Here is a 27,413-nt window from a genome sequence, read left to right on the forward strand (position 1 = left end):
AAAGTAATGCGTACCGACTGACCGCCAGAGGGCCCCAGGAGAAGAGACATTCTTCACTGCCACCTATTGAAAATAACTGGACACATCAAAGAGTAAACAGCATTGTTAGTAAATGAATCATATTTAGGGTACCACTGAACATCTGAGAAGGATTGTTCATTAAAATCAATAGCATATTTTTAAAGAGGAGACGATGATCTATTTAGAGCTGGGGTCTCCAATCTTGGTCCAATCAAGTAATTTAGGGTACAGTTGGAACAAAAACCAGGAGGGAAACTGGTCCTCCAGGACCAGGATTGGAGAAGTCTGATTTAGATACAAAGATATTTAGTAAGTAAAGGGTCTGAGTGAGGAAAAATGGCCAAAACAATCCCACAAGTGTTGCTGTAAATAATTTTTTGTTGCCATAATTTTTGCAGGTGCTATGTGAAGGGTGTCCCATTTGAAGATAGCTGTTGATCTTGGCTAGGCTCCCCATAGCTTGGTAACATGCATTGCTTAGGGCACGTGGATAAGGAAAGGTTACTGGCTTCACAACACACCACAGCAAAAACTGATGCATTGGAATTGCACTGCACTTATATTGCTCTGATAGGCAGGGACAGTGCAGCTAACCTGAATTGCACTGCAGTTGTATTTCTCTGATGGGCAGGGACAGTGCAGCTAACCTGAATTGCACTGCAGTTATATTGCTCTGATAGGCAGGGACAGTGCAGCTAACCTGAATTGCACTGCAGTTGTATTGCTCTGATGGGCAGGGACAGTGCAGCTAACCTGAATTGCACTGCAGTTATATTGCTCTGATGGGCAGGGACAGTGCAGCTAACCTGAATTGCACTGCAGTTGTATTGCTCTGATGGGCAGGGACAGTGCAGCTAACCTGAATTGCACTGCAGTTATATTGCTCTGATGGGCAGGGACAGTGCAGCTAACCTGAATTGCACTGCAGTTATATTGCTCTGATGGGCAGGGACAGTGCAGCTAACCTGAATTGCACTGCAGTTATATTGCTCTGATGGGCAGGGACAGTGCAGCTAACCTGAATTGCACTGCAGTTATATTGCTCTGATAGGCAGGGACAGTGCAGCTAACCTGAAGCCTAACTGGAGGTAAGAGTGCATTTAAACCACTGTAACTGCACATTGCACACAATGATGATGCTTAAACTTCACGGTCCCAACATTCACACAACTCAGCATAGTGTTCTCAAGGAGCTCTTTCTGAATCGAGTGTAAACAGTCTGGAGCTGGTGGAATGTGCTTCAGTGTCTAATCAAAAGTAATAAATGTGCTCCTGTTTATACAGTCGGCTGCACAAATAGTAGGAAAGCACAACCAGAGGCTGAATTTCCTTCAGATACTGCTACATACTGTACTGTAGACGTGTACCACAGAGGCTCGTTGTGATCATCTTTGATTAGATAGTTCAGTATTTGCTGTACTTTTATTCTTTTGCTAGAGAAGTTACCTCTGGAGGAAAAACTAAAACAGACTTCCAGTGTAAGTTTAACACAGTGATACTAATGATGTCATTGCAGTTGACTAAGATAATAAAGCTACTGTATTAACTCAATTTTAAAGGTACCCCTCTCTAATCTCTATGCTCTAACTGGCTGCGATCATCAAGGTCTTTGTTGTTTATTTAATTTCTATCTAACATTAATTTATTTGATCTAATTTTCACTGCGAGATCACAATGTCACAAAAGAAGACACTTGATGTGCTGCCTGTAACATTTCATAAAACCAATGAAGGAAGAGGGTATGGCAGATTAGAAGAGACGATAATAGCTTGTTCAGTGCTAGCAGTTTCTTTCTGAACCATTAGATGGCGCTGCAATATAGCCTTTAAAAAGCCAGTCAACTCTAGAGCATGCAACGTAGCTGTCTAAAACAAACATATTGCATGTAATACAGTTCAAAATATGAAGAGGGTTGTTTACAAAATTAAGTACTGCATGATTCATACAAATTAATCACCGTTATTTTGCTGTATTTTATTTTGTAATGTTGATGTGAAAAACAATGATTCACATCTACACAAACGTTTTGCTGAAGCACATTATTTAAAAAAAGAAAAAATGAATGAGTATGCATAAACTGATATGGACCAATTTCAGACTTTAATTTAAATTAAAAAATCTCATTTCTCATTTCAGTGTATAACTGTCTATTAACACTCTGAAGGCTAGAGCCGAGTGGCTGTTATTTTACTTTATTATATTATTTTATTTTAATCAAAGAGCTCCAGCACAACATCTGATTGAATTAATGGGAGTGGAAGAACCCTTCTCATGCATCTAATGTGATGTGGATGCTTGGTTGTATTTGGTGGTAAAATCGTTTTTGTTGGGTGTCAGAGTTCCTACCACACAGAGAACTGCATTGAGCACCATGCAGCTAATTTACAAGACTGGCTTCACTGCACTGGTCTGTGGTGTGATTGGCTCTCTAAATATTCTAACTGCTTGTTTGCAATACTGCACTTCTGATAGCAAGAAAGCAATAGTCTAACAAACCTGAAGCTTATAAGCTATACCCTTTGAATATATTCCTAGCAGAAATCTCAATTAACTCAATAATATAATAACTGATTGGTTAATTTGCCAACCATTTTAGACTCCCGTTACTGGAATAATAGAGGAAAAGACAATGTTCCCTCAGGGATAGAGGTTTTAACATGCCAGACAACATAAAAAACAACTTGCCGTGTCAATCACATTCATCGTGACAGGTCTCAAAGTATTGAACTACTTTACTATACTGTTTATCTATTAAACCTGGAATAGAAGAGACCTCCCTGACCTTTGTTCTGGTTGATATAATTTGGCACATTCCTAGGGTTGTCATCTCGTTCCAAACTATGGAAAACATTGGGAGTCTGACAGATCAGCAGTCTTCTTTTTTTCTGACTTGGGCAAGAATGAGGTCTCAGGGTGAAACGTTGATTTGGGCACTGTAATATAAAAGAAAAGAAAATATATATATATATATATATATATATATATATATAGATATATATATACTATAATATATATATAATATATATAGCCACACAGACTTGTGTTAAAAAGACACACAATTGTGTTGTCCTTGTATAAACTCAGAAATGTGTTACATTTAACATGTGTCACTTTGTTCTAAAAGTGTAGGCACTATATGAAGCAGTTGCTTTATTAGGAATATACCTTCAAAAAGCAGAATGTTATACAAAACAGCTACAGCAAATGACAGGTCGTTTAGACCTAGAGCAGGTAGCTGTTTATTGACCACAAAATGGCTTAAAGCAAAATGTATTTAGCTGGTGTTGAACTCAGTATGCACATATATGTGTATCACAGACTGCAACCAAGCAACCCTGTGGGAATCTATGTAGCCTGCTGCCTGTATGCACAAGCATAGTTCACATGTTAGGCTGCTTTCCACACCATTAATATGAATGACTCTCAAGTCGTGACTGAGCCAGTGTAAAAGAATGTAACTGTACATCCAATACAGAAATACAGTGCAATTCAGCATGCAGGCGCGTTATGTGACAGCGCATTCATCTGGAGCAACCTCTTCTGCTTAACAAACCAATACCCTTAACTTGTTCTGTTAGTCGATGAGTTATACCTGCTGCAAACCCATAAGCAGTTCTGTACGACCTACTGATTTCCGATCTGCAGTGCTTGCATTTCTGGAGGAGATACGTAGTACATTAGTCCGTATACCTATTTAGTGCCATGGCGTTTCTTTTGTGTGAGATTTTGGAGCATGTATGTTCACTTCAATACGACTACCATATGCGATACTTCATAGGTGCGCGTCTCACATCTTTCACAGCGCGTTTTGCGTGTGCATCTTTGAATCTCGTTCCCATCGTATGACCACAGCATATAGCATATGAACGAAACGAACATTAATGTTTTATTATATACTGTGCAATCTAACTGCATATAAAGAAAGGAACCAGCCAGCTATCACTGCCGAAGAGGACACGCCCAGCTCTGTGCAGTCTATTTCTGCATTGGATGGATTTTTTTTTTGTACTGTGTTATTATTGCCTATGGCCCATTACCGAAGCAAGGACGATCGGAAAAAAAGGTGATCAGAGATCTACTACAGCAAGCGACAAACATACCTGGATCCGAGATCGAGCCATACAAAACGGCAGAATTTAAACCAGGGATCAGAGGAACATTCGTTGCTTTTCTAGACATGTCGGCAAGAGGTAGGTGTGCAAGCCTTCATCTGCTGCTGCTGCAGTATGGCTGGCTTTTTTCACTATTGCAGTGGAGAGCGTCTCTCCCATAGGTTTGGTTTACATGGCACCGGCAGAACAGATTAAGCTGTCAGTTTCGTTACTGTAGCGGCACAAGTTCATTATGAAGGTGCGTAAGGTGATGTATGTCACGGTGTGATTGTGTTGACATATTTGCAGTGTACCTGACAGCGTTTGAATTTATGTTTTTGAGACGGATGGTAAAACGTGCTGCTTTTTCAGTGCCAGTCACTTAAAAAGACGCTTTATTGTGCTGTGTGTTATTTCAGATACACAGCACAGATATTTTTTATAGTTTATAAAGTGGGTTGAATATATTTTCTGTCCACGGAGACCATGTCAAAATAAAAACTATTTAAGAATGCCGGCGATAAGCATAGCGTTTAATTGTAAAGGTTTTATTCGCTTATGTATTTGGGTCTTGACTAGTTACTTGCAAAACTGAAATTAAACCGGACTATCAGCTAATTTCATTTTTTTTTTTAATTGTATTTAACAGAACAGAACACTTGCGATAGACGTACATTTCATTTAACACAGTTGAATGCACCGGACATTAATCGTGGGCAATTTGAGTAAAAGTGAAAAACGTCATTGTATGACGCTGCAGATCTTAATAAATATTAAAAAAATATTTCGCTTATAAACTACATTGGACCTTTTTACTGTTTTAACATGTCTGTCGGCGTAGCTATCCACTGTTTTTTTGTATTTATGTATGTATTTATGTATTTAATGCTACAGCTTGATAACATGGGTTCTAAACTGTAGCACATAGCTGGGCTTAAAAAAAAGTAGGACCCCTTTGGTTAACCCAGTATGCGTGATATAATAATAATATAATAAATAATAATAATAATAATAATAATAATAATAATAATAATAATTATTATTATTATTATTATTATTAAATAAAGTAACTATATCAATAATATGCGTAAACTGTATCTAAAGCCTTTTCTTACATAATCACATTTAACCTTGACACCAACTTTTTGGCTGGGAAAGAGCGTTCTTCTAGTCTCTGATGATTGGCTGGGAGAGAAACTTATTAATAATGCATGAAAGGCCTCTCTCAGACATCTCCATAGTGTTTAAATTGGCCCAAGTTCATAGTTCCTAATGAGCTGTTTTCTGTCTTATGAAACCAGGATGATGAAAGCTTTCGAGACTCAGCCTTTCTTTCTGAAAAGGCAAACCTCCCTCGACTTTTCATAACACTGTTCCAATATGTATGACCTATTTTAACTTTGTGAACAGGTGTATCTGAACATGCACATGCTGAAGGCCCCTCGTCAATAAATATGCGCTTTTGGAAGACCAAGTTTAAGAATAGGTGTTGTTCTGGGTTGTGTATGTAATTGCATGATCAGGGTGCCTGGTCTGGTGGAATTGTCTGTCTGAAGGTTAAAGCTAGGTGTTGTTCTGGGTTGTGTATGTAATTGCATGATCAGGGTGCCTGGTCTGGTGGAATTGTCTGTCTGAAGGTTAAAGCTAGGTGTTGTTCTGGGTTGTGTATGTAATTGCATGATCAGGTTGCCTGGTCTGGTGGAATTGTCTGTCTGAAGGTTAAAGCTAGGTGTTGTTCTGGGTTGTGTATGTAATTGCATGATCAGGTTGCCTGGTCTGGTGGAATTGTCTGTCTGAAGGTTAAGAATAGACGTTGTTCTGGGTTGTATATGTAATTGCATGATCAGGGTGCCTGGTCTGGTGGAATTGTCTGGCTGTCATTATGGTAAACACTTCCGAAGTGCTCTCATGCTTGTGCCAGCTTCTGTTTATCACTACAGATAAGGTACAGTGAAGGAGAAATATCTTTATAGCAGCTCATTCATGAGCATTTTATAGCAGTAGTTTAAAGCTTATGCAATTGTTGAGAACTTAGTTGAATTGCCGTCTGACTAGTTAGACTGACTTGTACAATATATGTGACAAATCACCCTGCAATCAGGATTCTTCCAAGCTGCTGTTATGTTGGTGTTGGGTAAGGCATGCTCACACATCCTAGGCAATGGTTAAATCCTCTCAACACAGCCATTACAAAGGTATGTTGCATAATAAAACGGCTTTGTGTCTGAGAAACACGGAATTAAACTAAATAGTCCTCTGACATCCGAATACATGCACGCATCCAACAGTGTAACATTATGTAACATTATGTAAGATAAGTTCCCATCATCGATTAGGAATAGTCTCCCACATATCGTTATGTCTTGAATTCAGTGGTTCTTAGCCCGTTTTGTAAAGCTTTGGAAGTAAGTACATCTGAACCACTGGAAGATTGCAGATGTGTGGGCGTTTGTGTGATGCAGTTTATTATGATTATAGTGTTTTGCTCAATGAAGAATGTAGAGTGAAGAAACTGGATTTAAACAAACTTTCTGGTAAAATAATATATTTTTTTGTAGGCACTACTGTTATGGAATTGTTTATTTTATATTTAACTTACACCTGTTTAAAAGTGGGGAATTATAACAGGGAACTATACCATCTACTAAAGCTTTTCAATCTGATACATTTACATTCTGATTAGTTAATAGTGTGTTTTGTTGCATTACAAAAAGTACAAATACAGTGTCCATTCAAGAAAGATGCTTTGATTTACCGTATAAGCAGCACCAGACTGTTTATATAGCCTTACTATTATCTCAGCTGGTGTCTGTTTTGTGGGTTGGCATTGTACCCTGAAACCCTGTGTTAAACTTCAAAATAACTTTGTGTTTGGGCTTTTTTTACACGGATAATGACAGATGTTGGTTGGTACTGTGTATTTAGAGAGAGTTTTATATATGCAGAAATATTCAGCATGATATATGTAAGTACACAATTGTATCAGAAAATGATTAGGTTTGGGGTTATAGTGCAAAAAATGTACACATTAAGTACATGCATAATAACATTGTAATGATGTGTAACTACACATGCATTTACTAAAGAGCTACTATGTAAATACACAGTAATTAGAGACACCATGCAAACTATTACCACATTTTTAATGATCAATACCTTTGGGTTTTCTTTGGCTTTAATGATAGCAATTGTTCACGTCAGCAGTGGTATACTGTAGCTAAGTATTTGTAAAAATAGAGGTAGTTGTCATCCAAGCTGAGACTGAATGTGTTGTCGGCATTCGTTTTCACATTGCTGTAAGTAACTGCAGTGCATGTATGTTTATATAGTCTTGTAGATAAGCTTGTAATATCCCACAGATGCCTACCCTACAGTGATCCATAACTTTATTGATTAAATTCCAAAGGCCAGATGGTAGCACTTTGATGTCTCATTGTTTTACTATATTTCTTAACCAATATGTCTTGGAAAATAGGTTTGAGTTTGTTGCTTTCACTGAAACTTGGCACTCTCCTGGAGATCTCTCCTCCTTGCATCTGTCTACACCTCCTAACTTCTCTTTCCTTGACAAACCTTGTAATTCAGGAAGGCGTGGTGGAACTGCTGTCATTTTTAAACCTTGTCTTTTGACAACTATTCTTCTTTTGAATATCTTCCAGTAAAATTTGCATTTTCATTATGTTTTATTCTTGTGGTACTTTATCGTCCACCTAAAGCTTATTCTACTTTTTATCCTGAAGTCTCAAATTTTTTAACTGTGCTTTATTTGCTTACCACTAGAATCATCATCATGGGTGACTTCAGTCTTCATGTGGACTCCCCCATTTATCCACCTGTTCCTTCTTTTCTCAGCGTCATTGATTGTTTTGGACTTTATCAACACGTTCAATCCCCAACTCATAACCGTGGCCATATTTTAAATCTTGTACTAACCTCTGGTCTTCAAGATCTTGACCTCGACATCAATGACATCGCTGTTATCTGACCACTACCTTGTTTCAACTGATTTTAATTTACTAAGTACATCTATTCCCAAGAATAACATCTTCTCTATCTTGTACTGCTCTAAACATTGCCTTGGTGCCGATATGACTAATCTGATCTCTACATCTGCTCTAGTCGGGCCACTTCCTGGGGGATGATGGAGTTGATCTTTTATAACAATTCTCTTACAAACATCTTGGACACTGTGGCACCTTTACAATCTAGATGAATTAATTCTGATCATTACTCCCCTGGTTTTCTCCTCAGCATCATGAAGTGAAAGCCCAGGATTGTCGCATTTAGAGTAAGTGGCAATCTACTAGTCTTTTGGTCCATACTCTTGTACAGACTAAAATCTGTTGTCGGGATAGATGGTGTCGTTATAGATTGGTTTGTGTCTTATCTGTTGGAACAAACACAATACGTTAAACTTGGACAATCTCCATTAGCTCACTTGGATGTTAATTCTGGTGTCCCTCGGGGCTTGGTTTTGGGTCCACTGTTTTTTAATATCTACATGCTTCCCTGGGTGAGATCATCCGTAGACACAGTGTTCAGTTTCATTCCTGTACAGATGACACACAGCTGTATCTGAAATTGAATACTAACATTTCTGATATATTAGTGCTTATCAAGTGTCTTGCAGGCACTGAATCTTGGATGTCTGCTAATTGCAATCTTTCACTTCTTTTCAGCTTAGTTATGGTAACTCTCTACTTCAGCCTTCAGCTTCTATAAAGAGCCTTGGGGCATACTTAGATGTCAAAACCCTTTTGAGGCTTATAGTTCTTCTGTTGTCAAATCCTCTTTTTTCCATTTACTGAAGATTGCCAGTTCAGCGTTTTCTCTCTCTCACTGATGCTGAGATTTTGATTTTCCATGCATTTGTGACTTCTCAGCTTGACTATTGTAACTCTCTGTTTGCAGGCCTTCAATCCAAAGCAATTGATAGATTACAAATAGTTCAGAATGCAGCTGCCAGAATCTTGGCTGGTATGAAAAAGTACCACTACATTACATCAGTCCTGGCTAAACTTCATTGGTTTCCCATCAAGAATCGAATCTTTTTAAAACTACGTCTCCTGACTTATCGCTCACTCAGTGGTACTGGCCCCTGCTTACCTCACTGAATTACTTTGTCCTTACCAGTCGGTTCGTACCCTTAGCTCCTCCCAGGCTGGCTGCTGGTTATTCCTGATGTGAAACGGGTTGGTGTTGCTGATCGTTCTTTTAGCCTCCTGGCTCCTGGGCTATGGAATGACCTCCCCATTGACATCAGGAGCTGCCAGTCAGTTGATTGGTTTAAAAAGGTCTTCAGACTTATCTGTTCAGTCTTGCATTTGGTTAAGGCCCTTGAGAACTTTTATAGCCAAATCTGTTTTTTATGTTTATGTCCTGATATTATGATTGGTTTGTTTATTTATCATTGAGATATTATATATTTTTTTAACTATGTAAAGCACCTTGAGATGCGCAGGTCTGCACATGATAAGGCACTATAAATAAATCAAAGCTGTAGCTGCTGTTGTTTACTAATAGCTTTTTGTTTCATAGGTTACATTAAATAGAGTCAGAATTGTATTTGTTGTAATTGTTTTAAATGGTTGTCGTGCCACAAAACGTAGTAATCGATTATGCTCAGAATACAGTAGGAGGGAGAAGGAGGAGGAAATCACTGTGGTTGTGTAGACGCTAATCAGCTTGACACAGGCTGGCCTTGGAGGCTTGGAAATGGCATGATTCCTTTATCAGAGGGGAGTCATTTAAATGGCTTTGGGGTAGCAGGTTCTGGGAGTCCATTTCTTACATTTTAATTCTTTTAACTTTCAAATGAGCTCTGCTCTTTTCCAGCGACATTGCTTGAGAAGTGGGGGAACTGAATATAAAAACCAGTGAGGCCTCTCACCTGTGATCCTCTATGATACATTTTGCATGGTCGTCAGGGGCTAGGTATACATTGCTTTACTGTGTACATTTGCAGTGATAGCTTTAATAACATGTAACAACGCATCCACAACAGCACAACTTAACCTGCCCTCACTCAATAATAAATACAGCATAACATGTGTTTTTTGCTCAGTGTTTATGTAGATACATACAGGGATGCCTGCAATGGACTGAATGCCTACAGTGGACTGAATGCCTGCAATGGCAAGATGATAAGCCTCTTACTCTCATAAAGACACGCAGGCTGGTCTTATGCACAGCAGTACCAGTCTAACTAAAGAGGCAGATCACTAGATGATCAGTATACTTGTTTCTCAAGGAAAAGACATGAAAAATATGTTTTAAAAACCTTTTGTTAACACAAACATCTTAAACTCTACTGTCTGTAAACTTGTTTCTCAAGGAAAAGACATGAAAAATATGTTTTAAAAACCTTTTGTTAACACAAACATCTTAAACTCTACTGTCTGTAAAGTAAAACTTATTTAGTGGTGCAATCAGGAACTTTAACAATTCAACACACTATAAAAAGCAAAGCAGTCCTAAGTAACAACTGCGTGTGTTTGGACTGACACAAAGAAAAGTAAAAGAAAAGAATGGCTGGGAAGAGTGAGGGGATTTTTCTCTGGCGTACTCCATCGCTAAATTCTTGTAGTTCACATATTTTAGTTCACATTCAGAGGATGCCACAATGACACATAATTTGCTTTATTTATGTATTTATTAGTCATTTAGTTTGGTATGTAACTGTTCACAAACCACCATTTCTAACACCCTTAAATTAAAAATAATAATAAAAAAAAGATAAAAGAATTAAATCAAGTTAATCTGATTTAAATCAAATAAATCTGCTTTTTTAGATTTTGTTTTCAAAACCCTGGGGTCCACTCTGTACAGAGCCCTGCTCTCCTGCTTGTTCGGCTGTTTCTCTCTCGTTGAAACAGTTGCTGGTGTGAAACAGGCTGAGCTCAGCAGTGAATAGAGCTATTCTGCAGTCTAAATGCAGATGGATTTAATTGTTGTCTTTTACACTAAGGGGGCCTGATTCCATCAGGAAGTTCTCTCTCTGTTAATTATTGCTCTCATCAGTGTGGTTGTGGCAGACAATACTGTCTGCTTCCAGTCCAATAGAAACAGGCGCCTGGACAGCAGATCTGCAAAGCTAGACAGGTACAGTGCCTTACTCTGCTCTCTTAACCGGGACACTCACAGAAAGGAACATGTGTCACTTATCCTTATTCTTCTCTTTAGGCGTTTCTATCAGACGATACCTGTCTTTCTGTCGACATTTTATAATTGTTAACTGAAAATCGACTTGGTATATGTACAATACTTTTCTTCTGGTATTTTTTTTTTTTTTTGGCTGTTTTCATGCAGTATTTGTGACTCCTGCGTATGTGGGGAGCTTTATGTAAGTGTTTGTGACCAGTTAGTTTCTGTAGACCTGGAATCTGAATCATGCTGGGATTGCTGCACAGGTCAGCGGTTGCATTGTAGAATGTATCTGGTGGGAGTGGTCTGTGCTGTGGGGGGTAGCGTCCTCCTCAAATGAAGTCTATTCTGATGCAAATGCACTTCAGTTTAGTAACACAGCCAGCTCTACTTGCCTGCAGTTACCACACGATATGACACTGATGTACAGTACAGTAGGACAGGATAATCATTAGATTATTCTTGCTCAAGGGCCTGGGCGATGGTCTCAAGCATGATTTATAGAAACAGGAGGTTTAAAAACAAACTTTGCCCAGAAACTTCCTTTTTTTGTAATTTGCAGATATCTTGGATCACAATGGTCTGTATATATTTACGTGGTTGAATTTTAAGCAAGTGAGAAAGCTGTCCTTTCACATGCTGGCAGTTGATCACATAACCTTACCCGGTCTCATGTATCCACACCATAAACTTTTGCAATGATCATTTTTATCAGTCTGCATACTGCAATGCTGTATTGAAGATTTACCTGTCAAAGGTGATTACCCTGATGAATTCCTCCGTGTGTGTATCAATATATTTACCAAGGCTACCGGTCCCTAAAAACATTTTAAAGGGATCCTTTAGCTGTTGTTATAAGCAGGTCTTACTTTAATGATTTGGCCAGCATTACTCAGGTTTTCAGATAGGCTTTATGCACTGTTCATTGTCTGCAGTGAAACTTGCAGACAAAGAGGTTTTAACAAGTGACAACAGACAACGTCTCTGCTTTTTTAACATCAGCGCTCGGTATTTGCCATTCTCCTTGCCATTGTCCTTTCATCGCAGTTCAGTTGTATTTTAGACCCACAATTAACAAACGCCTCTTACTCAGCTTTGTGTGACCTAGTTGTGTTTATCCTATATGGTGCTTCCTGATGAAACAACAACGATACGGCTGTGCAGGTTTCGTACTCATTTCTGTTTTTACTGATGGCACCTGTTTATAAATGCCTGGGTTTTTACCTCTCCTACTTTTGCATGTAAAGGCTGTTGCAGAAATATGTTGTTTGCATTTGCTTTGGAGCGGCTTGCAAGTCATATTCCTTGCAGTTTAAGCCTCTGAAGATGAAAAGGTATAGTACAGTGACACCCTCCGTGCATCAATATAGGGTCCTGCAATTCTGTCAAGCCAACTCGCACAGCTTTTAGAGGTGCTATCTCTCAGTCTACAGTGCTTTCTCTCCCAAAGTGCTTGGGAATCGCAAGGGAAAAAGCAGAGGCAGAGCTTGTTATGATTTCCCTATTACTAATGTCCCCAGCTAGCACACACCACAAACATCAAATACTGCAGAAGCAGTTCCTTTTCTTATTGTGGCTTGCCATTTTCTAGTATGGAATCGTCATGGACATGCTAGATAACAGAATCAGTAGTGTATGACATATGCATGTAAATGGTTGGCTGGAATGGATCATTAGAAAGAACATGTAGGCACAGAGAGAGCCCCAGGTTACTTACTAGGCTTCAAAAGATATCAGACTCAAACAAGCGTGTCCGACTATTTGAAGAAAAATATTATACTATGATGCTTGGCCCGTAAGGTCAAAGATTAACGTCACTTAATATTTATTTTTGTTTGGAAGGTAATTTTTTTAAAATTCTACTGATGGTATCGGTCCTCCAAAATTAGGCTTTCAAAAGTTCTTCAAAACAGGCATTTTTATAAACTGCTCTGGAACCCTTTTCTACATCAGATGTTTATGCATCAGCAACCAGAAATGGAGAGAACCTCTGTCCAGGATCTGGTCCATTTTAGCTGCAATGACCTTGTATAGATTTATTTATCGATCAGATAATGGCATCGCCCTTCTATGTTTTACAAGCTAACTACTAGGATATCATATCAACAGGCAGATATGTGGTGCGCTGTACAGTATATTGAGCTCAAAGCACGTAAGATTTCTAATTTCTCAAGACTTTTCTTACTACAAAATATCTTAACGTATAAAAACAATTCTGGCTAAATGTATTTTACCACTAAAAAGTAGCAGTAAGCTCTTCAGTTGAATACAAAATGTAATTTATTCTGCATGAGAAGGAGTTCCAGAGAAGTGCAGAGGAAAGGAAATATTAAGGGAATGTTTCAGACTATTATTTCATAAACCACTGCATGACACATGAATTCATTAACTTTTTATCCTGGTATTAATATTGTTTTACAGCTTTCTCCTGCGTTAACCCCAATCTGGCTCCACACTTGTCTTGGCAAACAAATCGTAATATGGTTAGATTACCAGACAACCACTGGTTTAGATCAGATGACACTATAAAGGGGTGAAAAGCCGCACTGCATAATTGAAACCATATGAATTGTAAATATAAAAAAGATTTGTTTTGACTGGAAACTTTAGCGCTGCCATCAAAGAATGTTTACTACAGCTTCCTTTACAGAATTTATAATATGCAGAATTTCCAGCAGCCACTTAAAAACAGCTTGCATAACACAGTTTGAAATGTAGGGAATCCTGAACAGTGAATACATAAATAAGCTGTACATCTTTCAGCTTTATCTGGTAAAGCACTATTCATTCTGAAATCATTTTTCAAAACACGCCCTGCTCTTAAGTCAAAGAACGCACCCCCAGTTGTCTCTAGAATCTTGAAATCTTTGTGACTTGTATTCAGAAAGCCCAGACAATGAAGCAGACTTTCTGAGTCATGTATGACTACCTGGGCTATGGTATCGGTCCATTATAACAGACTAATGAAAGACAATGTCTGGCTACAGACATTGTCTACTGAGCTACAGTATAGGACAATTATAAAGTTCAATATTAGAATGGTGCTTGCTAATGCAGTTTGCTGTTGAGCATTTGTTGTGCTGGACTTGCTGCATCAACCACAGAATATATCAGAATGGCTGAGGTGTTTGCCGGCCGTTCAGGGGCTTCTCCGTTGTACCACAATAGCTTCCTTTGTCTGGAGTGAGCTGACATTTATATTAACCATGCATTGAATGCAGCATGATGGTATTCATTAAAACAGAGTTTGCTTGAGTTTATTTTCATGCTCTATATTCTTCATTGTTAACTTACATTATACAGATTTTCCCTCAGTATAATACATCAATAAGTGTTTAAATACTTCTCATTAGGACTAAAACATTGAGGCTTTAAACCAGACTAACTCACATGTGTAACCAGTGTGAGCTGGGGATGGGCGTGGTCTGCTCTGGTGCAGTGTCGACGCTGCTTGCAAGTCTTTATCTATCACTATCATTGCTTCATGTGAACCCGCAGTCTCTTGCTGCAATTTTCAGATGCACTCTTAATCTGATGAGAAATGCAATAATTTGCTTTGAGATCCCATCTGAAACAACAGCGGCAGAGGGACAAACCAGCATGAAGTGTGGGTTGCATCAAAACACAAAGATGAACTGCACTTACCTGTGCTTCTCCTTGATTTCAATACCTATGGACTGGGGTCTGTGCGGATGCTTCTTCCTGCCCAGTACATCCTATACAGTTTCAGGATTTAGGTAAAGCCTGGTACCGGTCCAGTCCACTTCGGTTACAGGTATTCATTCTCACTTGAGAGCCATGAGGGAGTATAATCATTCTAGTGCCATGTGGGAATATAATTCCAGAGCCATCAGGGAACATAATTATTCCTGAGCCATGAGGGAATATAATCATTCCAGAGCCATGAGGGAATATAATCATTCCAGAGCCATGAGGGAATATAATCATTCCAGAGCCATGAGGGAATATAATCATTCCAGAGCCATGAGGGAATATAATCATTCCTGAGCCATGAGGGAATATAATCATTCCAGAGCCATGAGGGAATATAATCATTCCAGAGCCATGAGGGAATATAATCATTCCTGAGCCATGAGGGAATATAATCATTCCTGAGCCATGAGGGAATATAATCATTCCTGAGCCATGAGGGAATATGAGAAATGTCCTGTGCTATACATTACCTGTGTAAAATATGTAAGACTTTTGCACAGCAGTGTGTGTGTGTGTGTGTGTGTGTATATACTGTAAACGAGGCTTGCTGCTCAGGTTCATTTAGCCCTTTAAAATCCAGGCCCAGACACAAGATGAAAGGTTTAAAGAGCAGATGCACTATTTTTAATAACAAAATACAAAATGGTAAAAATCTGCTACTTGGCACTGGTATAGCCACATCGAGCTCTGATTGAATAATAAAGGTACAGTAATTCATTTAGAATAATCCAGTGAGCTGTAATGTGTTACATATCCAACAGGTGGCAGTGTTGCACTTTTTCGTGTCCAGTTGTTGTGCTATGGGAAAGGCTATCAGTATGGGCGTCCCGTTCAGGATTCCTGGCTCTTCATCCTTCACTCATTTCACCCAATCACATTCTCTATTGGATTTAACCTTCTGATTCCCAGACTCCTCATTTACATACATTATCAAGAGCACCATATGTCAATCTACTACTCAGCCCCAGTCTAAGACAGATCCTTAGACCAGTCCCTGCTCCGGATTTACATTTGTGTTCCTTCTATAAGCACATAGAGTAAAACCAGATGACACTGATACACAGTAAGTCTGTCTTGACTAATTGCTTGGGGTAGTATTGTATCAAGATAATCATTAGTGATGTGTTACTCCTGCTTTTAAAAAACGCTCTATTGACAAGTTTATCTTAATGAATAAGATGAGTCTGTTAAAGCAGGGTCCTATTTGGCCAGCAAAAAGGCCCTCTGATCTAATAAAACCAGGAGTCTAATTTCATGCAATGCTTTCTCTATTTTCCTCTTTAGTCTGAGTACTAGCTCTGTAAGACTGTTCATTGCAGCTGGTTTGAGTCCCCTCATCTCAATGTAGTGTCATGTCATGGCAGATTGGAACCCCAGTGTGTTTCTGCTCTGTGACACTGCTCATTGCAGCTGGTTTGAGTCCCCTCATCTCTGTACAGTGTGCATGTCATGGCAGATTGGAACCCCAGTGTGTTTCTGCTCTGTGACACTGCTCATTGCAGCTGGTTTGAGTCCCCTCATCTCAGTACAGTGTGCATGTCATGGCAGATTGGAACCCCAGTGTGTTTCTGCTCTGTGACACTGCTCATTGCAGCTGGTTTGAGTCCCCTCATCTCAGTACAGTGTGCATGTCATGGCAGATTGGAACCCCAGTGTGTTTCTGCTCTGTGACACTGCTCATTGCAGCTGGTTTGAGTCCCCTCATCTCAATGTAGTGTCATGTCATGCAGATTGGAACCCCAGTGTGTTTCTGCTCTGTGACACTGCTCATTGCAGCTGGTTTGAGTCCCCTCATCTCAGTACAGTGTGCATGTCATGGCAGATTGGAACCCCAGTGTGTTTCTGCTCTGTGACACTGCTCATTGCAGCTGGTTTGAGTCCCCTCATCTCTGTACAGTGTGCATGTCATGGCAGATTGGAACCCCAGTGTGTTTCTGCTCTGTGACACTGCTCATTGCAGCTGGTTTGAGTCCCCTCATCTCAGTACAGTGTGCATGTCATGGCAGATTGGAACCCCAGTGTGTTTCTGCTCTGTGACACTGCTCATTGCAGCTGGTTTGAGTCCCCTCATCTCAGTACAGTGTGCATGTCATGGCAGATTGGAACCCCAGTGTGTTTCTGCTCTGTGACACTGCTCATTGCAGCTGGTTTGAGTCCCCTCATCTCTGTACAGTGTGCATGTCATGGCAGATTGGAACCCCAGTGTGTTTCTGCTCTGTGACACTGCTCATTGCAGCTGGTTTGAGTCCCCTCATCTCTGTACAGTGTGCATGTCATGGCAGATTGGAACCCCAGTGTGTTTCTGCTCTGTGACACTGCTCATTGCAGCTGGTTTGAGTCCTCCTCATCTCATGTACAGTGTGTCATGTCATGGCACTGCTCATTGCAGCTGGTTTGAGTCCCCTCATCTCTGTACAGTGTGCATGTCATGGCAGATTGGAACCCCAGTGTGTTTCTGCTCTGTGACACTGCTCATTGCAGCTGGTTTGAGTCCCCTCATCTCTGTACAGTGTGCATGTCATGGCAGATTGGAACCCCAGTGTGTTTCTGCTCTGTGACACTGCTCATTGCAGCTGGTTTGAGTCCCCTCATCTGTACAGTGTGCATGTCATGGCAGATTGGAACCCCAGTGTGTTTCTGCTCTGTGACACTGCTCATTGCAGCTGGTTTGAGTCCATCCTCATCTCATGGCAGATTACCCCAGCTCTGTGACATGTCATGGCAGTACAGTGTGCATGTCATGGCAGATTGGAACCCCAGTGTGTTTCTGCTCTGTGACACTGCTCATTGCAGCTGGTTTGAGTCCCCTCATCTCAGTACAGTGTGCATGTCATGGCAGATTGGAACCCCAGTGTGTTTCTGCTCTGTGACACTGCTCATTGCAGCTGGTTTGAGTCCCCTCATCTCAGTACAGTGTGCATGTCATGGCAGATTGGAACCCCAGTGTGTTTCTGCTCTGTGACACTGCTCATTGCAGCTGGTTTGAGTCCCCTCATCTCAGTACAGTGTGCATGTCATGGCAGATTGGAACCCCAGTGTGTTTCTGCTCTGTGACACTGCTCATTGCAGCTGGTTTGAGTCCCCTCATTCAGTACAGTGTGCATGTCTGATTGGAACCCCAGTGTGTTTCTGCTCTGTGACACTGCTCATTGCACTTTGAGTCCCCTCATCTACATTGCAGCTGGTTTGAGTCTGCCCTCACTCTCATTGCTGGTTTGAGTCCCCTCATCTGTGCAGTGTCATGTCATGGCAGATTGGAACCCCAGTGTGTTTCTGCTCTGTGACACTGCTCAAGCTGGTTTGAGTCCCCTCATCTCTGTACAGTGTATGTCATGGCAGATTAGTGTGTTTCTGCTCTGTGACACTGCTCCTTGCAGTACAGTGTGCATGTCATGGCAGATTGGAACCCCAGTGTGTTTCTGCTCTGTGACACTGCTCATTGTAGCTGGTTTGAGTCCCCTCATCTCTGTACAGTGTGCATGTCATGGCAGATTGGAACCCCAGTGTGTTTCTGCTCTGTGACACTGAGCTGGTTTGAGTTCATCTCTGTACAGTGTGCATGTCATGGCAGATTAAGTGTGTTTCTGCTCTGTACTGCTCATTGCAGCTGGTTTGAGTCCCCTCATCTCAATACAGTGTGCATGTCATGGCAGATTGGAACCCCAGTGTGTTTCTGCTCTGTGACACTGCTCATTGCAGCTGGTTTGAGTCCCCTCATCTCTGTAAGTGTGCATGTCATGGCAGATTGGAACCCCAGTGTGTTTCTGCTCTGTGACACTGCTCATTGCAGCTGGTTTGAGTCCCCTCATCTCAGCAGTGTGCATGTCATGGCAGATTGGAACCCCAGTGTGTTTCTGCTCTGTGACACTGCTCATTGCAGCTGGTTTGAGTCCCCTCATCTCTGTACAGTGTGCATGTCATATTGGAACCCCAGTGTGTTTCTGCTCTGTGACACTGCTCATTGCAGCTGGTTTGAGTCCCCTCAACAGTGTGCATGTCATGGCTGGAACCCCAGTGTGTTTCTGCTCTGTGACACTACTCATTGCAGCAAGTACAGTGTGCATGTCATGGCAGATTGGAACCCCAGTGTGTTTCTGCTCTGTGACACTGCTCATTGCAGCTGGTTTGAGTCCCCTCATCTCAGTACAGTGTGCATGTCATGGCAGATTGGAACCCCAGTGTGTTTCTGCTCTGTGACACTGCTCATTGCAGCTGGTTTGAGTCCCCTCATCTCTTACAGTGTGCATGTCATGGCAGATTGGAACCCCAGTGTGTTTCTGCTCTGTGACACTGCTCATTGCAGCTGGTTTGAGTCCCCTCATCTCAGTACAGTGTGCATGAGCATGGCAGATTGGAACCCCAGTGTGTTTCTGCTCTGTGACACTGCTCATTGCAGCTGGTTTGAGTCCCCTCATCTCAGTTGTGCAGCAACCCCAGTGTGTTTCTGCTCTGTGACACTGCTCTTGCAGCAGTCCCCTCATCTCTGTACAGTGTGCATGTCATGGCAGATTGGAACCCCAGTGTGTTTCTGCTCTGTGACACTGCTCATTGCAGCTGGTTTGAGTCCCCTCATCTCTGTACAGTGTGCATGTCATGGCAGATTGGAACCCCAGTGTGTTTCTGCTCTGTGACACTGCTCATTGCAGCTGGTTTGAGTCCCCTCATCTCAGTACAGTGTGCATGTCATGGCATTGGAACCCCAGTGTGTTTCTGCTCTGTGACACTGCTCATTGCAGCTGGTTTGAGTCCCCTCATCTCAGTACAGTGTGCATGTCATGGCAGATTGGAACCCCAGTGTGTTTCTGCTCTGTGACACTGCTCATTGCAGCTGGTTTGAGTCCCCTCATCAGTACAGTGTGCATGTCATGGCAGATTGGAACCCCAGTGTGTTTCTGGCTCATTGCAGCTGGTTTGAGTCCCCTCATCTCTGTACAGCATGTCATGGCAGAGAACCCCAGTGTGTTTCTGCTCTGTGACACTGCTCATTGCAGCTGGTTTGAGTCCCCTCATCTCAGTACAGTGTGCATGTCATGGCAGATTGGAGTGTGTTTCTGCTCTGTGACACTGCTCATTGCAGCTGGTTTGAGTCCCCTCATTAGTGTGCATGTCATGGCAGATTGGAACCCCAGTGTGTTTCTGCTCTGTGACACTGCTCATTGCAGCTGGTTTGAGTCCCCTCATCTCAGTACAGTGTGCATGTCATGGCAGATTGGAACCCCCAGTGTGACACTGCTCATTGCAGCTGGTTTGAGTCCCCTCATCTCAGTACAGTGTGCATGTCATGGCAGATTGGAACCCCAGTGTGTTTCTGCTCTGTGACACTGCTCATTGCAGCTGGTTTGAGTCCCCTCATCTCAGTACAGTGTGCATGTCATGGCAGATTGGAACCCCAGTGTGTTTCTGCTCTGTGACACTGCTCATTGCAGCTGGTTTGAGTCCCCTCATCTCTGTACAGTGTGCATGTCATGGCAGGTTGGAACCACATGTGACACTGCTCATTGCAGCTGGTTTGAGTCCCCTCATCTCAGTGTAGTGTCATGTCATGGCAGATTGGAACCCCAGTGTGTTTCTGCTCTGTGACACTGCTCATTGCAGCTGGTTTGAGTCCCCTCATTTCTGTACAGTGACATGTCATGGCAGATTGGAACCCCAGTGTGTTTCTGCTCTGTGACACTACTCATTGCAGCTGGTTTGAGTCCCCTCATCTCTGTACAGTGGCATGTCATGGCAGATTGGAACCCCAATGTGTTTCTGTTGTATTTTTATTGTATTTGATTAATTTTAGTTTCCTTTTAATATTCCTGGCAGAGCTACACCTGGGTTCTATTGAATTTTCAGATAGGAATTTCATATATGCAATACTAAACCTGGCAGTCATTTAAATACAACAGCTGGGCAATGTAAAAATCAAACATGGCCACACATAGAGGTCTGGATTCAACCAACTGATAACTACAAGAGGGCGTGCAAGTCAATTCTGGCACTTTGAGAGCTGTGCACTGGAAACTGTACTTGTTGCATTCCAACATGGGCCTCTTCACCAAAAGAATAGCCCCCAGTGACTGACCAGTTTCATTCCAGTTCTGCTTTTATAATCAGGGCCAGCGGAGAGGCATGGAGTTTTCTGGGCTTGTTATATAATGAGAAAAACAGAAGAGCAGCAGTGTGTTTGGCTGCATGTCAAGGAATGTTTAAAACCCAGGATGAAGGGAGGGACACAGCATGGGAGGCTGCATGGAATCACCAGGAGGAAACTCATTGCCATTACAGCGTATAGCACAGGGATAGAACAGACTTAATGATCGTTTGCAGAGTCATAGAGTAAATTAAACACATAATAAAAAAAGAGCTAAAGTGTATACACTGAGTAATTCAATGGGCTGTATTTAATTATTGTATTGCACATTAATGTATTGTGTTGCTGTAGCTAATCCATCACATTTAGCCAGTGGCTCTCAACGGGAGGGGGGGGCGCGAGAAGGAAAACTTTTTTTGTAGTTTAAAATGTATATGTGACATGACGTTCTATAGATAGTACAGGTTGACTCTATGGTAGTATAACCCCCCCCCCCCACCCCCCTCTCCCCAAAATGTGCAAAATGTGTAAGACTTTTGCACAGCAGTATGTGTGGGTGTGTGTGTATGTGTGTGTGTGTGGGTGTGTGTGTGTGTGTGCGTGTGTGTGTGTGTGTGTGTGTGTGTGTGTATGTGAGTGTGTGTGTGTGTGTATATATATACACATGAGTGTCAGCTTGCACTGGAGCAGTTACCTCACACCACTGACTAACACGACATAACATAATGTATTGTTCTGTATTGTTTTATTTCAAGATGTCCCATCGGTAGTAAAGGGGTTGGAAAGATATAATAGCTGGAAAATCCCTGACTTTAGGAAACAATAAACTGTTTGCCAGATGCTGGACCATATGTTTAGATACGGACACTTGCTGTGCTCTTGTTAATGCTGGTAATTGTATTAGATATTGTAAAATAAAAGTAAATATAAAAATCTACCCTAGAAGAAGAATGGTGTGGTGTGTGTTCGGTATGTGCACTGCTTGTCTAGAAAGGAATTCTCATTAATAGAAACTGTATCTTAAAAATGACATGCTATGCAAACATGTCCTTCTGTGTGATGTACCGCTAGAAAGTGGTGCCAATGCTGTGATGTCCTGAAACCTAGGTCTGCTGTTTCCAGCTGCTTTAAAAATTGATCTGCCTTCTGAAAATATCCAGCCCCTCTGCACAGATTAGCTGTTTCCTGGAATACCTTATTAGCAATGAGTTTTTATTTTTAAATTGACCAGTATCAAATATCAGTCGTGAATAGCTGTGATTTTGAGAATGTACAGCAGCAACTCTGCATCTGTACTCCTCGCTCGGTACCAGTACCAGGTGTGTCTCTGTACTCCTCGCTAGGCACCAGTACCAGGTGTGTCTCTGTACTCCTCGCTCGGTACCAGTACCAGGTGTGTCTCTGTACTCCTCGCTCAGTACCAGTACCAGGTGTGTCTCTGTACTCCTCGCTCAGTACCAGTACCAGGTGTGTCTCCGTACTCCTCGCTCGGTACCAGTACCAGGTGTGTCTCCGTACTCCTCGCTCAGTACCAGTACCAGGTGTGACTCCGTACTCCTCGCTCAGTACCAGTACCAGGTGTGACTCCGTACTCCTCGCTCAGTACCAGTACCAGGTGTACTCCTCGCTGTACTCCGTACTCCTTGCTCGGTACCAGTACCAGGTGTGTCTCCGTACTCCTCGCTCAGTACCAGTACCAGGTGTGACTCCGTACTCCTCGCTCAGTACCAGTACCAGGTGTGACTCCGTACTCCTTGCTCAGTACCAGTACCAGGTGTGTCTCTGTACTCCTCGCTCAGTACCAGTACCAGGTGTGACTCCGTACTCCTCGCTCAGTACCAGTACCAGGTGTGACTCCGTACTCCTTGCTCAGTACCAGTACCAGGTATGACTCCATACTCCTTGCTCAGTACCAGTACCAGGTAGGCTGAGGGTAGGTTTTCACTTCCCCTCATGAGGGGTGCATACCCTGTTTTGAGCTGGTGGGTTATAAGGTATGTAGGAAGGGGACACTGATTACAACTTCGTTGCAAGACAGAACATTGTGTATGCTATGCACTGTAGGTGCTTAAAATCAATAAATATGTAGAACTATAAAATGTTTACTTGCTTTGCGAACTTTTATTATCTTATATTAGTGACCCCTCTCCAAATCAAGCTGTATGTTGCTTATTTATGTAATATAATACCGTACAGTATATATATATATATATATATATATATATATATTTTGAGAAAGCCGGCTCGCAATCAGGCTTGCTTGGGTTCTTTTCCCTTCTAAAATCACGACCGACACACAGGATTGAAAGAAAGATAGCACTGACGTGTACTTTTAATTACAAAAATAAACAAAAAACAAAACAAACACCTAGCTCCTTTGGAGCACTGTCTAAACCTTTGTTGCAGGTTCCTGACTAGCTCGCAGGATGGATACACCGTTTACCTGCCACATAAACAAAACAACCATGCAGGTTTAATACAGGACTTACAATATAGCCATCTGCTCGGAAACAGAGCGCACCTTCTGCTTCATTCTACTCAGCAGCCCCGAGCTGATTGCTCACCTTATATACCCTGCACCTGGCACTAATTTACAATAACTCCCTGGTGCAGGGGAAAATGAACAATTAACACAATTAAATAATTACACAAAAACATGCATACGCACATGTTTTTGGCAGGGAGGATTTTAACTATATATATATATATATATATATATATATATATATATATATATATATATATATATATATATATACCACGTGTGATATGAGTCTGAGTATATTTCTCCTTGGCCTAAGTGGTGCCGATCCTGTAAATAGCTGGTCTGAGTCTGCTTCTGCTTCTGCAGCACAGGGAAGAGGGAGGCTTCAGGCTGTAATATTCACGTTTTGCAGCAACAACGTTTATTGAGACATGTGAAAACTGTGGGCATGACCTTCGAAAAAGCTTTACAATACATGCAAACAATAAGGACTTCAGCTAAATAATAATTAGTAAACCTGTTACTGAAATGTTGGAAAGATATAACAAGTACTGTACATTTTACAGAAATTCACCTAATTGCAAGGATTCTAACCATTTATGCTGCAGGGCGTGGCTAAGGCACAGCCAAGGTCAGACAGCTAGCCAGTGTCTGAGCTGAAATTCAAACCCCACGTCTCCTTGCATGTGTCTTTTGCACTAACCACCAAACCCATCCACTGTTCTGATTTGACAGGACCCCTCCCATATACTGCATTTGTGATCCACTTGTTGCAATGCAGCAGTGCTGTCTGAGCTGAACTGAACAGTAACCCAAGCTAACTGAGCAGCATCAAAACGAATAATATAGAAGTGCTTAAGAGGTGGCCTTGTGCGTCGGATCTCGGACTCAGCAGTTTTCTACGTGCGGTCTGAATTATTGATGGAGATGGAGTGAAAAAGCCTTGCTTTCCTGGCTCGCCTGCTCCAGCCCTGTATCCAGTGACTGCATGCCCGTCTCAGTGATGGGAGAGAAGGGCCAGACAGAGGAATCTCACTACGAGGGGCTGTGTCAATATGCCCAGAAAATCACCTCCTGCTTTGGACTGGACGGTAAGGGGGATGGATGCAGAAACAGGGGATGGTTGCAAGTTTTAAATCACTTGTTAAAGGTTGGCTGTTGCTGAAAGAGGGCTGGAGGAAGCCAGCGCCCATCTGTTGTTAAGGCTCTGGTCTCTGGGCTATGCAGTCATAATTGCATGCTTTTTTATGTGAGCTGCAGGGGATACACTATGAGTTAAAACACAAGAAGGAGTGGAGTTAGGAGGCACTGCAGCTGGGTTAGGAGACGCTGCAGTTCTCACTGTATCTACCAATTCAGACTGTATACACATTTGAATCCTGTCCTGTCTTTCAATTTATGCAATGGAATATATATATTCAAGCACTGTATTCCGGCAGATATGTGTGCCTAATCTGTATCAAGCCACCCTCTAACCCTTTACTTACTGCAGTGTATTCCTCAAAGCCCAGTTGAGTTATTTATATTGTGCAGGAATACATACTGTGCAAGAATCTGTACGTATGTAGTGCGAGATGGAAGGGGTACTGATTTTTCATTCCATTCCTTTAGCACTATGTCCTTATGTTTTTTTTTTTTGTTAGACTCACATAACTGCCTGTTTGCTTTTTCTTCAGCAAAGTTGTTTTTGAAGGAGCTGTATTGTAGACATAGTGTTGTAGATCAATCCTCCAACAGCTGTTTGCACATAGCACTGTTGCACGATTAGGAAAGGTCACCTTCAAGTAAAAGCCCATGCTTAAAATGAAAGTACATTAATCGATGATAGGACATGTTTTATTAATCCTTTTTGATTAGACAAAGCAATAATTGCTATTTTTTAAATCTAATTTCACTAGACTGCATTCTCATTTCTGCTGTTTTGCAAAATGTCTAGTGTGATGTGGGTTTGAATGCTGATTGAACAGATACTACATTATTATGATAATATATATATATATTGGGGGTAGTTATCTCAATTATCTTTCAGCACTTATTAACTTTTTACAGAAAGCTACCACAGGATAGCAAATTAAATAGTTTCAGTGTCTTATTCAAGAGACTTGTATGTGTATATGTCTGTAGTAACCCTGCAACATTTATTCCAGTTATATGTAATGAATGGAATGTCCATATTCATACAGTACCACTCAATATGGAAGACCGTAGCATGTCCACAGTGCTTACGTGCAATATGACAACTGACAGCCTGCAAATATATGAACTGAAACTTTATTCGGGTGTCCCATTAATTGAATGAAATTATGCAATGTCTATTTAATGGTTGGCAGCAGTGCAATACAATGCTTGCAGCAGTCTTACACAGTTAAAATGTCCAGTTTTTAATTTAGTTTTTTGAAAATGTTTGAATTGATTTGAGCATGCTTCTGATGTTCACAAATGTAGGTAGGGTGGAGATGGGTGGTTGCAATTGTACACTGATTTCATAGTGGTCCGTGTCTTCCTGGGATGGTGTAATAAAGTGGTTTGATGTACGTTGCAGAGGTTCACTTGAAATAAAGCATTAGTGTGTTGTTGTTTTTTTTAGATAGCTGCAGTCAGCAATGTCTCCATTATGTGCATTAAGTGCCTTAGTAAAGTTGTGTTGAAAGTGATGCTTTGTAAGCATTCTAGCATGATAGGTTAATTGAGGAATCGATGGCTTAGGACGGGCAATCATTCATCATGGTCCAGTCATGGTTCATAGTGTTATTATATGCCTGAAGTAATAGTAGTGTATAATAAGAGGGTAGAATACTAGAGTAAGTACATAGTAACAAGCAAGCATGGTGTAATCAGAGTGCTGTAAATGCATAGTATAAGCATGAGCAGTGAAGGAAGAACTGATTATTGAGCCAATAACCATGGCATTCCGTGGTGTCCACAGCCACTTCTATCACTGAAAAAACATTCATAATAACGACAGCAACAACCTTCTTGAGAGATGGAACCCTCCAATCCCCAGCCGCATTTATAAAATGTTTTTTCTTCATTTAGCTATGATTTTTCTTTTTCAATGAGGAAGCGAACATGGAAAACAAGAACGGTATTTTTCATATCATGCTTTTTAGTTATTTAGCTCCTTCTCTAGATATGTCACTGATGTATGTTTTATTCATGATATATTTAGATCAGGTACACAAATATATAAAATACCCCACATTTCCCATATAGTTTGATCCCGTATATATAGTGACTGCAGTTCTCTGTAATCGGATTCTGTTAACAAGATGTGCAGCGTCTTTTCAGATCTTGATCGCTCATGAGAGTGAAAGGCGGTTGTGGGTGGTAATCCCTTTCCTCTGTGTTGGGATTAGTGATTGCTGGAAGGGCATTATAGTATTTGTAGTTCTGGACTTCTTGTTTATTAAGCATAGCTAGACGTACAGGAGTGTGAAAAAAGGGAATTGGCAAGGGGCTGTCAATGAAGATGGCCCTTTGATCTGCATTGGTTTGCGGGTTGCTGTTTGAGAGGATATTTAAAATGGGATGAAAACAGGGAATAAATTGGATGAAACAAATGATATAAAACACAGTCACCACAGCACAAAAGGGACAGGCACAACTTACCGCAGGGTGAATGATGTAAAGCAGGTGTTTCAAATAACAAGACTAGAGCTTTCAAACCCATAGCAAGACCCCTGCTGGTATGGTATTGGTCAGTGTGGGAAATTGCACAATGTTTCACTGACCAATGCAACAGTATTTAGCATGAGTCATATGGAGACTACTGGTATTTAAAAATACACTAGCTGCCCTTTCATTCCAATTCTGAAGAAAGTGCAGAATTCTGGGATCTTGTAGTGGCTGAAGAAGGCAGTGACCTACATCATTATCTTATGGT

General features: G+C 41.2%; 1 protein-coding gene across 21 annotated transcripts in view; it reads left to right on the forward strand.

Moving 5' to 3' along the window:
* The first annotated feature begins 3,852 nt into the window (after positions 1–3,852).
* LOC121321694 (actin-binding LIM protein 1-like) overlaps positions 3,853–27,413 on the forward strand; it is a 94,198-nt gene continuing 70,637 nt past the window's right edge. For 20 of the 21 annotated variants that reach the window (XM_041260721.1, XM_041260712.1, XM_041260709.1 and 17 more), the window contains exon 1: positions 24,504–24,621. In XM_041260721.1, coding sequence (XP_041116655.1) covers positions 24,519–24,621 — 103 coding nt within the window. In that variant the 5' untranslated portion in view covers positions 24,504–24,518. Of the gene's footprint in view, positions 4,212–24,503; positions 24,622–27,413 lie in introns of those variants that run through there. The other variant, XM_041260699.1, reaches the window with a different exon arrangement.

The sequence above is a fragment of the Polyodon spathula genome, chromosome 10 (assembly GCF_017654505.1).
Source record: "Polyodon spathula isolate WHYD16114869_AA chromosome 10, ASM1765450v1, whole genome shotgun sequence".
Classification (NCBI taxonomy): domain Eukaryota; kingdom Metazoa; phylum Chordata; class Actinopteri; order Acipenseriformes; family Polyodontidae; genus Polyodon; species Polyodon spathula.